Source organism: Dermacentor silvarum, chromosome 7, assembly GCF_013339745.2.
Source record: "Dermacentor silvarum isolate Dsil-2018 chromosome 7, BIME_Dsil_1.4, whole genome shotgun sequence".
Classification (NCBI taxonomy): domain Eukaryota; kingdom Metazoa; phylum Arthropoda; class Arachnida; order Ixodida; family Ixodidae; genus Dermacentor; species Dermacentor silvarum.
Genome location: NC_051160.1, coordinates 140067032 through 140080840, shown reverse-complemented (window position 1 = coordinate 140080840; position 13809 = coordinate 140067032). Strand labels below are relative to the sequence as shown.

At 44.2% G+C, this 13809-nt stretch overlaps 1 protein-coding gene across 6 annotated transcripts in view; it reads right to left on the bottom strand.

Moving 5' to 3' along the window:
* Positions 1-5935: 5935 nt before the first annotated feature.
* The window catches only part of LOC119458485 (cytosol aminopeptidase-like), a 210912-nt gene continuing 203038 nt past the window's right edge, over positions 5936-13809 (bottom strand). For all 6 annotated transcript variants that reach the window (XM_049671262.1, XM_049671259.1, XM_049671258.1 and 3 more), the window contains exons 14-15: positions 7152-7245; positions 5936-6109 (exon numbers count right to left, since the gene is read on the bottom strand). In XM_049671262.1, coding sequence (XP_049527219.1) covers positions 6048-6109; positions 7152-7245 — 156 coding nt within the window. In that variant the 3' untranslated portion in view covers positions 5936-6047. The remainder of the gene's footprint in view (positions 6110-7151; positions 7246-13809) is intronic.

The window sequence follows — 13809 nt, the reverse complement described above, 5'->3', positions numbered from 1 at the left end:
AATTACGCTAATTAGCGTTTTAATTAATTATTCCATGGCACATCTTTCAATCCACTAATTATATCCGCCGAGTTCGCAAGGCGTATCCACTTGGAACGAATTCTCAGGACTAAACTAGTTTCGAGATAATAATTTTCAAAGTGTCCGACGAAATCAATGAAATCAAATCAATTTATCGTCCAGTTTACATGCTGGACGGTCATTTCGAATTAAAAGCTACATATGTAGCTTGACATGACCCGAAAGACCACACATGCAAAATAATTCACATATATTTCCAGCTATCACTGGAATTCCTCATAGACGAAATAGCTATGAATGGAAAGGCAAAAAATATTTGCGTAACGGCGAGTTAACAGAATTGGAAAAGTTTTAACAGAATGCATTTTAAACAACACTACAATAACAATACTAGCTATACAAAACAACGCAGCACCAGCTATACAACATAGCATGAGACTGAATTTTGCAAGATCAACATTTGCTAAGAAAACGAAACAGGCTTTACATTATATACTCAGAACCATACAGAAAGGCAGAATAATAATCACATCAGATACATTACAAGTGACCAAAGTGTCAGCTGATTTCCTTCTTACTGAAAATACCGCCATTTTTGTATCTGTTGTAAGTGAATGGTAGGTCATGTATTAACGACTGATGCTTATAGAGTGTTCTGAAGTATGGAATTGACCATATCTCAGGATTTCTTGTGTTCGCATTAATGCGACGACGCTCTAAGGAGGCTAATTGTTTTTTGTAGTTACAAGCTAATTCTGACATGGATGGCCTAATGGGTGGTAAAAACGCCTACTTGAATATTTAACATAATTACGCGAATTAATTTTTTAATTATTTTACTGAACATCTTTCAATCTACGAATTATAGCCGCTGAGTTCGCAAGGCGTATCCACTTGGAACGAATTCTCACGACTGAACCAGTTTCGAGATATTAATTTTCAATATGCCCGACAAAATTCATGGGCGTTCCAATTAACTTTTTGAGGAAAACGCTGTTTTATGCATTGAAGCAAAAAGTAACTGGCCTTAGCGCTAAAATAATGCCACATTATCGACACTGGTAATAGAGAGTAATAGTTGAGCGGCTCAGTGGGCCAGCGGGCCCAGCGAATGAGCGGAGACGCCAACTGCGCATGCGCGGCCCGCTGGGACATCCAGCGTGTTCACGGAGCGCGCCGCTCGCCCGCTCATTTCGTCTCTTCAGCGGAGCGTGCGCAGCGGACGAGCGTGCGAGCGTTTTCAAGAAGCGGCAGCGAACGCGAACGTTCTTTTCGCATAATATTTCTTTTCTTTTTTTAATATTTCAAATAATATTCTTTTCGCAGTAACTTCAATTTTATTCGGCAGGTAACGCAGCAAAGTCTCTGCTTGATCGAGAGTAATTCAACCTTGTTCAACAGATGGCGCAGCAGTACTATCCGCTGAAACGAGCGGGGCGTCGCTCAGCTATTACTCTTCTTTTCATCTTGCGCTCCGCTGTCCCCTCCGCTCCATCGCTGGGCCCGCTGGCCCGCTGAGCCGCTCAACTATTACTCTCTAATAGTGCGATCGCAAAAGCGGTAACATGGAAATGGTTTGAGGAGTGGTTCTTTGTATAATTTATTTTTCCTTACGCGGAAACAATGTTCGTTTTTGCGGAAAAGGAAAAAAACTAATTAGCGTAGCTTGCACTGGCTGCGCAATGCTAAAGAGACAGCGGAGATGATGGGCACCTAGCTAGTCCTGGCTTTCGGACTAGACTAAGCACTACCAAGTCATCCCCAGCATTTCCCGGAATTTATTTATTATTGATTATCGATTAGCTATTGATTCGCTATTGATTGTCTATTGCAAGATATTGGTCACGTATTTGGGATAGGCTAAGCACTGCCAAGTTATCGGAATTTATTTATTATTGATCCATTATCGATTACGTATTGATTGGCTGCCGATTGGCTATCGTAAGGTATTGGCCACGTATTTGGGCTAGGCTAAGCACTACCAAGTCATCCCAAGCATTTTCAGGAATTTATTGATTATTGATCGATTATCAACTAGCTGTTGATTGGCTATCAATTGCCTATCGATAGGCAATTAGTCCCCACTATTCTTAGCTAGACTTATCCAGGCTCAGCTTCGCTAGTTCACAGGTGTATGTGCCATTGCGCTTGGACCCTTTCTGCACTGCTGCCAGGATCGGCCCACATTTTTGGATTCAGCGGACACATTTGGCCCGGCTGAAACAGCTCCGCTATTAAAAATGAGAACTTCATCTGTTTTACTATTTTCTTTGATAAGATATAGTCATCTGATAAGATATACAGTCAAAAGAGCGGTGTGGATCTGAGAACAAACGGGGATAGCCGATAATTCTAATTGACATTGAGCGGAAAAAATGGAGCTGGGCAGGCCATGTAATGCGTAGGATGGATAACCGATGGACCATTAGAGCTACAGAATGGATACCAAGAAAAGGGAAGCGCAGTCCAGGACGACAGAAAACTAGGTGGGGTGATGAAGTAAGGAAATTCGCAGGCGCAAATTGGAATCAGCTAGCGCAAGACAAGGTTAATTGGAGATCGCATGGAGAGGCCTTCGTCCTGCAGTGGACATAAATATAGACTGATGATGATGATGATAGTCATCTTGCACGTGTCACTTCAGCTTGGCACAGAATGCATTGAACGATGCAATGCATAACGATCGCGTGTGCTCGAAGGCCTACTTAGGCCCTTCAATGAGCGAGCCCGAGTCTGGCCCGGGCCCGTGGCTTCAAGCCCGAGCCCAGCCCGGGCCCGCGGCTTTAAGCCCGGGCCCGGCCCGAGCCCGCCGACAAAACGATTCGGACGGCCCGGCCCAGCCCGCGGGCCGGGCCGGGCCCGGGCTTTCGGGCCGGCCCGGGCCCGTGCAGTGCTCTAACTTGTACCACGGTGTAAGAATAAGCGAGAGGTACTGACACTCTCCCCACAACGCGCGCGAAAGCGCCGCCCGTTCGCGTCCAGATTATGTTCGCCTCGGTTACAGCTCGGTCGGCGCCGTCGTAGAGGGCGCTGCGGAATGCGGTCCCAGCATCGGCGGCAAGGCGCGTGCTGCCGCTGCTTCGTCTTCCTACTTGCATGTGCGGCCGCGCTGTTTTGAAGGCACGGTTTTTTGTTCGCGTGCGTTTCATGAGCTTGTGCTTCGGTATTGTCACCACGGGCGCTCGACAAAGGTGGCAGCGGCCTTCTGAGGGGCGTTTGAAATGGCTAGAAAGTGCTTCGTTCCGAACTGCAATTCTGGATACCGGACTTGTGCGGAGCGTGTGCCTTTATCAAAGCGCCGTCCGACGGCGGTCGTCTAGAGCAGTGGCGCCGTGCCAATCTGGGGGCAGACCGAACTCTAATGCCTACCGACCATGTCTGCGCCAACCATTTTTCAGAGGATACGATATCGACGGCATATTACGCGGAGCTCGACAAAAGGGTTCCCACCTTATTTCCGAACTGTCCAAAGAACATCACACGGTTAAATAAACCTCGAAAGCCGCTGCGGAAGAGAGAACCTCCTGTGTGCCACCGCAGTTTGCAAATTTTGCTCCATGTACAATATTTATACTGGGTGGTTTAACTATCATGCGCCAAGATTCAAAACATATACAAATGTCACGTAGCTGGACAGAACCAAGGTAGTGTTGTCTGCCGTCGCTTGGAGATAATCTGATTATCTCCAAGGGTTGGCAACAATACTATGGCTCTGTCCAGCTACGTGACATTTGCATAATTTGAAATCTTTGTGCACCCTGTATAATACTGCCGTTTTCTGTGCGATGTGTGCCTGATTTTCAAATTTGTTCCATCCCGGCTACTGATCTTTTTTTTTTACAATGCGCGTGCGGTGTATTGTACACGCTTGCATGTTCAACATTTTTCCATTGTGGGAGTGTATGAGAGAGAAAGCTTCTGAATGGTTATCCTCTATTAAAATTATTGAGTTGCTTCATGCACAATTTTTTTTTTCGTATAGTGTCTTTCCAAAAAAGTGTATATGTGATTATTGTATGGTGGGTGTACATGTATTTGTGGACAGGCTGTAGCATGCATTGTCAAACATGCTTACATTGGCATATTCTCATATGCAATTTAAGAAAAAAGAAAGTCACCTCTTTTTTTAGATCTTGCAAGAGGCACTCAGTCCTCAATGGAGGAAAGCCAAATGAGTAATATACACGGTGTATGTTAAGTGAAATTGAAATAAAAAAAAGGCATTTGCTCAGGTTTTCATGAGTAAGACGCCTGCCTGCCCTTTGTCCCGCCTAATAAATTCCGATTTGAAAAAGTTTTTACATAGCTGATGTGCATTCTCATAAGTTCTAGCCATGAACAGCCACTTTGTGCTAGTGAGTTGCATATCGCAAGCTTGTGCCGTTTCATTTTTTAATTTATATCGCGGCCACACTGAATTCGCGCAATGGTGCTTGAACAGTTTTCCCGAGTGTGAATGGAAGCTGCGATAAGCGTGAAATACAACATTTTCAGGTGCAGTTACTATTTTCTTCTGATAGAGAGGTAGCAGGTGGGCTAACGCTTTTATTTTTTTATGCTTGGATGAACGGCTAGACAGGACGAAACAAATTGTGCGCGCGAGCGTAACTTGAGTGGGCTTTGAGTGCTGCCCGATCGATCCGTGTTCACGTCATTCACGCTCCGCACAAGGAACCTCCATGTTAGCGAAGCATTAAGCCTGGTATACTTATCCTTTAATCTGAAGTAACAGATTTCCTTCGAGATTTGAGTTTTATTGACTCCACTATGAACGAAAATTTAGCACAAGCAGAGCAATGTCAAGCTGCCGGCGCCGCTAAGCTGGGACTGCTGTCTGCAGCGCCATCTATCGGCTCGCAGCAGAGCTACTTCGCTGTGCCCGCGTGCTGCCAAACACAATCTGGACGCTCCCACGCGCGCAGTGCCAACACCTAAATGTTCTTACACCGTGACTTGTACTTACTTGTACGTAACTGCGCACGCACCGTATCTTGAAAGCTGTCTACACACGGCTCCTACCTTTGTATGCGCTGTGATTTTGTCGCTCAGTTTCCGTTGAAGTGATAGACTGCACGAACATTCGCTCGCTGCTGCTGCCGCGCTTGATCACGGCGTTTTGACAGCGTTTGTGTGCAGTCATCAAGTGTGATCTACTCATGCTTGGTTGTTCCAGCTGACAACATGCCTGTTAATTCAGTTAGTAACCGAACGTGTCCAAGTTTACGTGTCCAACCTACTATCCTTACTCCGTATAGCTCTCTATTATTTACTATCGCAATTGATGCTTTGCCTTTCAGGCAAAACTGCGACTTTTCTGTTTATTAAAGTGAGGCAAGACAGGAACCTATCTACCTATCGCAATGTGCTAGGATGGAGGCAAAGAATGCTTCGCATTATTAATGGATGTAACTGGTCCCGACCAGAGCCTGTCTAGTCGCATTCCACAAGACACCTTTGTGGTTCCTGTACAAAGCTGGCTTGTGCACATTTATATAAAGTCTTTATTACACTGTGTGGCAGCCTGTGCACCGCAAAGAAAAAGAAGCGAATTCAGAAAGTGCAAAATCTTCAACAGCCTTGATGGCACAGATATCTACCAGCGTAAGGAGACAATAGAGAGGGTGATGTTCCAGAGCCACTAGATTTCGGGTATGTAGTGGAGAAAGGAAGATACAGATGGTGCAAGGAAGTGTTCTGGGTTGCATTGTACTAGGATAAAATTACGATGTTCTTTGTTACAGCCTAATATCACCCCTTATATAGCCAAGCTTATTAAATGCCGGTTGTTAAGGTATCATTTTATTCATTGCTGATCGTCCTCTAGATCAGAGCCCACTTGTGCCATTTTCTAGACAAGTGTTAGGGAAACCTCATACTGTAACTTAATTTGGCATATTTGAAGCAATGTGCAATAGACTGTGAAAAAGGACGTCGTTTATTTGTAAGTTCATTTATAGCAATAAAGAACGTCAACAAGTGGCCTGCAGATTGAATGGAAGGCATGCGTCCTAGTTGAATGGCCCTCGTCAAAGCTTCTCCAGTTTAGCCACACGCTCCACAAATTCCACCAGAGTGCGCACTGGTCGGCCTGCGAGAAAAGATGGTGGCCAAATGATGCACAAGCACGCATAGAGAGAAAGGAAAGCAAAAAAATGCAACAACACAAATGTACGCTATAAAAGCCTGTGAGTAATAATAATATTCATCAACCTTTTTAATGTCAACTGCAGGATGGCAGCCTCTCCCAGCGAACTCTAATTAGTAACTACACATGCCTTAAAATTAAAAATTAAATTATGGGGTTTTACGTGCCAAAACCAGTTCTGATTATGAGGCACGCCGTAGTGGGGGACTCCGGAAATTTTGACCACCTGGGGTTCTTTAACGTGCACCTAAATCTAAGTACACGGGTGTTTTCGCATTTCGCCCCCATCGAAATTAACTACACATGCCTTGTGACAGCCCTAGTAATGAAAAATTATAAATATGACCATAATAGTACACTGCTGATAGCTGTTAAAATTTGCTAACTTCCAGCAGCTTGGAGCAAACATTATTAGCACAAGCACGTGTGGCACAGCAAGATCACAAGTGGTGCATCCCATTTTTGCTGTAGGTCCATTGAGAGAGAGAGAGAATGTTTTCAACCTCCTCTATTTTTATATTCTTTTTTTTCTGTAAGTGCTTTTTCTCAACCCTATTTTTTCTGCCTTTTTAGGTCCATAGAGACGCTTTAAATATCTATGATGTCATAGCAAACTGATGCAGGAACTTCAACGTGGCACAGCCACCTCTATCATTCTTGCATCGTTTCTGGCTTAATAAGCCCACTCTCATTGGCTTCTTGGTATTGTAGGAGCACAGCCTACTAAAACAGCTAAATTCATTTTTCTCTTTAGTGTGCGACAGGACAGTAGTGGAAAGGAACAAATACAACAAGCAAAGCACAGTTTGCTTGTTATGGACATTTTATTCCGCTACCGTCCCAAGAATGCAGTTGCAAATTTTGAGCAATAAAACAATTCTTGGGAAATTCAGTTTGGGTGGCAGAAAAATCAAAGCAATAACGTTACACACTTTGTAGGAATGCACCCCACGCTACACCCCCCTGCTGATTACTGTGCACATACCGGCCATGCCTGATCCCAGGTACGACACCTCATCCTTATTCTCCATGACGCCTGCGATGTCAAGGTGCGCCCATTGTGGGCACTTGACAAACTCCTGGAACGACAGACAATGAGTGCTGATGTGAGAAACATTGGGAAACAAACAACACAAATGTTCTACGACTGATTCCTGCAAAAAAGTTCTGACGCCATATGTGTTGTAAAAGCCTACATCAAACTTTTTTCCAGATTCAAAATAAAATTTATAATGGAAAGGTATGCTACCACCTAATGATATACAGGAGGAGGTCTAAAAGTTAATGACTGTAATAGAATCTCCTTTGATCTAGACTTTAAAAAAAATTGTTTGAATGAGGCAGAGTTTGAAGTAATCAAGCAACCCTTTGATGCAACGCTACGACACACTCAGTGGGCTACTGTGCAGCAAATGCATCAAACATATTTGAATGCACGTTAACAGAAGCCTTATCACAAAGTTATCACACAGTGGCATCTTTGCAACAAACAATTTAACAGTAATTTGCATCTGCAATAGCTTGGAAAGATAGGCTGCACCACTACTTTCGAATATGGAACAAGTGTACTTGGTTCCGAGCCTCACCGACAATGAGCATAGATATGACACGTAGATAAAGTACAGATATCAGATTCGTTAATATTAACACCAAGGAGTTAAATGCTAGTTAAGCAGTCTGATGACAAACAATGGCACTACTAGTATTGTTGAGAGTACGAGCATGCATTATAGAAACTAGGCGCCTGGCTCCTGGCATTCTTACATTGACATGAGTCACGCCTTTTGTAGGTAATGGCATTTATCCCAGGACGAAGGCTTCACTGGTACAGCTATCAAAGAGCACGGCTCGTGAGAACTGCATTATCACCAATTGCTTATGCTCTACAAACTAATAAGTCTATATGAAAACACCACCTCATGAGCTTTACCATACCAACACAGCCCAAAAAACAGGTGCCTGGTCTTTCCATCTCACTCTTGTGCCTCAGTGATAGTGCTGGTAGTTATCAGCACACAATGCTGTACGCACTACACAGGTGCATGACAAGCAGTATGCATGACACAGGCAAAGCAAATTCAGCAAATATGGTTAAACAGCAAATGAATAGGGAGTAGACACTATGTTGCAACACCTCCTTTGAACATGACTGCCAAGGAAAGCATGACGCAAATACAATAGCGTATTTGCACGAATGGGAGTTTTCGAAATTTGCAGGTTCAGAAAGCGCCTCCTGTTATATATTTGTTTTCATGACAAGAATATAATAGTTTTTTCCCCCCCTTTTCTGTGCCACTTCCAACTGCAGTGTGCTCAGCCACTAGGCACCACCGCGACTGCTACCATGTGGGGAGCCCCCCTTGTGCATGGCACTGATGCCTGCATGCACTGCAGTGGATAGGCACTACGAATTGTGCTGCCAGTTGTGGTAATGCACATGGGATTGTGCTTCACTCTGGAAAACAATATATTTTTTTCAAGACACGTGCAAGTTGCCGAGGCAACATTATAGCATTTCTTCCCGTCACTTTTCACCCAGCAGCAAGCGATCACCCAGCTGAGCCAGATGCTGCGCTCCCCGATTTGTTAAAGCTAATAGCTTTCTTTGGCTCTCTCGGCAGTTTTTGTGGTAGATATGACGGTAGTCGGACTTGGGCAAGTGGAGGCTAGGAAACGCACCAAGGGAGAGGGTGTGTGCTCTCAGGCAACTTAGATGCGAAGACGGGTGGGGGAGACCGTCCCATGTGAGCTCTCCTGCCACCAAGTTGCAGGGAGGGGCGGGAAGAAGGCACTGTCACTTGTTAGCTCGCTAGCTCGTTTGTCGCAACAAGGCGAGAGAAAGGGCACGTGCCTTCAGGCAAATGAGTTGCTGGGAGGGGTTGGAGGAAGCAGGAGGGAAGGCTGCTGCTCACTTGCTCGTTCATTTGGGCTATTTGCCTACACTGACAGTCATTGCCAATGACTTACCGAGTAATTTTCTTATCTCTCTGCCTCTAATCTCTTGCACACTTGTCCTCCTGCCCACAGCTATTTTGCTTCACTCTAGAGCGGCGAGCTGACAGTCTTTTTTTCTTCCCCGAATTAGGACCCTGTCATTGCCGCATTAATGTGGTTACGGCATATCAATTGTGACCTTAAGCAAGACAATTGCCACTGTTGCACAGGCACCATCAAGTAAGCGTTAGTCTACAAAGTCGCACGGTGGATCACCAAAGTTTTTGCTTTGTCATGTTCAATTGTGTCGCTGGCTTTTCTGAAGTAGTACTGCTTGTCCTTGACAGCACAAACGATGACGGTGTTCAACAATAACAACGAATGAAGCCCTGCAAGCACTATATTTTATATGCAGTTTCCCTTCATTTGTGGCATCATTTCACATTTTATTCATAATACATTTTTTTTTCTTTCTGTAAGAGACCGCAACTCCACTTCACCTGATATCCATGGTTGCATTATTTATGTGCTGTAACTATAGAGTAAAACAGGGATAAGACACTGCAACAGTGTGTTGCAAACACCACCTTGCAGCAGGAGAGCTGCAAAATGCAGCAATTTGTTGCAGCCAGCAAAACATACGCCCTATGAAATAATGTCACTTTCATTTTCCAAATCAGTCTTGTTTCAATAGGTTAAGAAAATATCTGCTACTTAGACATGGCATGGTAAGAACTGTTGAATCCTATCTGCTACTCATGGTAAATCTTGACCAAGTGTTTATCGGACTATGACTAAGTGCAAGAGGCTTCAATGTGCACCCTCGTAGCATGGAGAAATATTTCATATTATCTTTTTTTACAAACATCCGCTGTTGTATGCACTATTCCATTACAACACAGAACACTTTCTTTGATAAAAAAAACCCTAAAAGTGAAATAGTTGATGTGTAGGAGTGTGCATCAATGTTGCTCAGCTGCACCAAAATTAAACCAAATCGAGCATGATTACAGTTAGGGCAACATTCTCCTGTGTACAGTTAAGACACACAATGGAGGATAAAAGTATAGAGCCTAATGAAGCATCAGATTGCACATGACTATGTTTCTGAATGAACACAAGCTCAAATTTTCATATCCCCTAAATGAAATGCGGGCCACTATAATGTTTCTGATTTTGACAGCCTGATCTGCAAACCTTCCAATTAGATAAATACTACAGCTGAAGCCAATAGATACCTTTATACAGTTAAACCTCTATATAATGAACTTCAATATACAGTCAAACCTGCTTATAACGAACCTCGATATAACAAATTCCTGGATATAACGAAGTTTTTCTGCTCCCCGCCATTACTCCATAGAAGCACATGTATTTGAGACCTCTACGTAACGAAGTGGCAGCGGGAGACCCTCTCGAATTAACGAATTTTCCCCGCCGACAACCTAGACATTTCGCCCCAAATTTTGTCATTTTTGCATGAGCAACAACCGGAAGCACCTTCTCTGCCGCGACGGAATGAGAAGCGGCGGCGGCACGCTTGGCGTGCTCGAATTCACGGCGACTTCCTGATTCAAACCTGATCCCGCCGCTTGCTGCAGCTGGCCTAGCCCGCCAAGCCAGCACTCTCCTTTTCCAGTCTACCAATTTAGTTAAACAGCGAATGTTTACAAGTTTATACGGTCGATAAAACTACTATCCTTACTTCGTATAGCTGTCTGCTAATTTGCTGTCGCAATCGATGCTTTGCCTTTCGGGCAAAACTGGGACTTTTTTGTTCATTGCAACTTTAGTGTATTGGGAGTAAATCTTGAGCAATAGTTGTATTTCTGCATGAAAACATGAGGTGCGCGGTACTGCGAAGGATTTTTTTTCCTCTCTTTTGGTCACGGAAAATGGATGCGCGTTACAATCGAGGGCGCATTAGAATCGAGTAAATACGGTAAGCATTTCTTTTTCGAATTTGCGTGTCGAACCTGCATATAACGAAATCCGCTTTATAACAAAGTTTTTCGGGAATTTGTCAATTTCGTTATTACGAGGTATTTAACTTGTTTTAACTTTTTGTCCATAGAACACCACACATTTTGAACCTCTATATAACAAAGTATCTTTATACACGAGTTCAATATAACGAAATTTCACTGCCGTTGTGAAGACATACCGAGGCAATAAATGGAAACTTCCGTGGACGCAGATCGACGAATGGTTGAATTAGACACGGCTGCTTGCTAACGCGCCTCTCAAATCGTGCGCCCTGTGACCGAGAGCGACCGCCGAAGCATAACAGTTCCACGCTCCACATAAAGTAGAGAAGATCCTATTACGCCCCGCACACCGTGTGCTTTGGGTGCGAGTGAAAGCGTGCGAGGGTGAGCCAACAAGGATGGTGGCTTCATGAGTGCCATCTTCACGCGTGAGCAAGGGAAAAGGGGTGAGGGTAGTGAGCTTGCGGTGTGGTTAAGGTGGCGGTCCCACTGCGGCGGCACGCGCTCCTTATTTTAGACGTTCGCAGACGCACTGTGCTTTCTGCGTGCATTGGACAGATGTGAACCATACTGCATTAGAAAGCTTACTGTCTGCACTTTCCAATGACACCTAGTATTATCGCCTAGCATGAAGCATTACCTAACGACAATGAAAACAGTAGGAGCCATAAACTGAGCTTTTGCTGTACTAGCCTCCATTGTATTGCGTTTCCGGCAAAATTGTTCAACATAAGAAAATGAAGTTTGCTGGGCCTTTAAATGAAATGTTATGCAAGGTTTCTATGAAGAGATATTGCGTCTAAATCAATTAGAAATTTATATAGGCTCCAATGAAAATGGGCAATAGAATAGATGTTTATGAATTAATACCTTTTTCCCTTTTCAACGCAGAACAATATTTACTGGTTTTCTAGGTTACTGTGTACTTATCATATATGCACAGTTGTTTTTTGTTCTGATGAACAGTTCATGAGTTATTATTACTTGAAATTAGCAATTTATCGCTATAGTTGGTCACGCATTACCGAAGAAGCGACAAAACTATTCAAGCTGGAACTTTGAAATTTTCAATAATCAAGTAGCAAGCCCTTCTCTCGAATTGTATGAAGAGAAAATTGTCTTACGTTTATTGGGGAATCTACAGGGGAGCAGTGAATTTAGAAAATTTTTCTGCTAGCCAGGTCCGTGCAAATTGACGTTATTTTTCAAGTACATGCTAATTCACAATGGGTGCTCCACATTAATAGAGCCATACAGTGTCTTGTAATTACTAGCACTCGCCAGTTTTACTAAGCAGTGCTTGACACAAAAGATTTCCAATAAATAATAAATCTTCCATACGTATTTTGATGGTGGCACCATCTGGGCAAAAAAATATCAAGCTGTTTCAGGTCAGTTCTAACATTTGTCAAATGTGGCGCCACTAAACATTACAAAGCGAGCAAAATGCGGGTGGATTCTTTCTCCAGATTTGAGTGGTGTTTGGCTCAGTCTAGTCGCCACGCGTACCCCACATACCTACAAGCACGCGTGTATGCAACCACGCCTTCAAGCTGGTCCTACGGTAGCTCAGAAAAGAAAGAAAGCAAGCGCCGTGCATTGTCCATCATGAGTACATGCCAGCTAGCCAGCAGGTCAGGCTACTGTGCCATGGTGCCCAGGAGAAGTGCAGATAAAGTAAGATGCCAGAAATTTCGTGGGTGCTCACTTTTGTTTACAGGTGACTGCAAAAGCATTTCTGAAAACCACACAGTACTTGACCTCGCCTCCTCCTAGTTTACTGTATCCTAGTTCCCAGGCTCGTACGATGATATCTGGAAACTTGCTTTCCCCATGCGATGAAGTGTGATGTGTTTGGCAGAGTACTGTGTTGGCATTATTCTAAGCGACTCCGGTTGTCCAACAGGATTAGCAGCGAAGAATGGGCGAACCTTTATTTCTAAGACTCTTCAGTCAGGGGAATAAAGGCTCGAAAAGTGCGGATGGATGCGTGACCTGTAGCATTCCAAGCCGTGCGCAACAAACCGAATATCACGTGTTCCAATGCCCAGTAAAGTTTTGAAACACCAGATTTCCAATAGGTGGTCGGGCCGTACAGACCGAAATATCTCAGCTATTTATCACATCTGTATTCTGGCGCCCGAGCACTGCAAATACTGTTGACAAGCACTGCAAGGGCTTTGTTCATCTTCAACACGCCAACGAGTACCAAAAACCGTTCGGTCGGCTCGTGGGACAATAGGCAACCCGACGTCTTCCGAAAGGGGGCAAAGGCAACGTCCTAAGAGAGTAGGGGCGCTTTCCGCTGGCTGCGTCTGTCCGCTCACCTTGACCTTTGTGTGGATAGCGTCTGCTCATCTTCCTTTAGCTTTTGATGTATTTTTGGTGATGAGGAATTAATTTGGTGATGAGGAACGGCGGCGAGGGACATCCCTCGCCGCCGTTTCCATAACTATATCGCACAAGGTGAACATTTGAATGATACCACGGCAGGCGGACTTATCATGGCATACCTGGAAGTGGTCTCCCTCTCATGTACTAGCTCAGATCAATGCTGCTTAGCTTCGGCGATTCCAGGAGGCAACACTCTTACACCAAAACATGGCCGATGGCCTAAGAACATTTGTTCGCCACTCTAATCCCCATTTATATTCATGCAGTTTGCAAACAGCATGAAAGAAAAAAAAAAGAATGCGGGGCCCCTTACACAAACGGCATCAG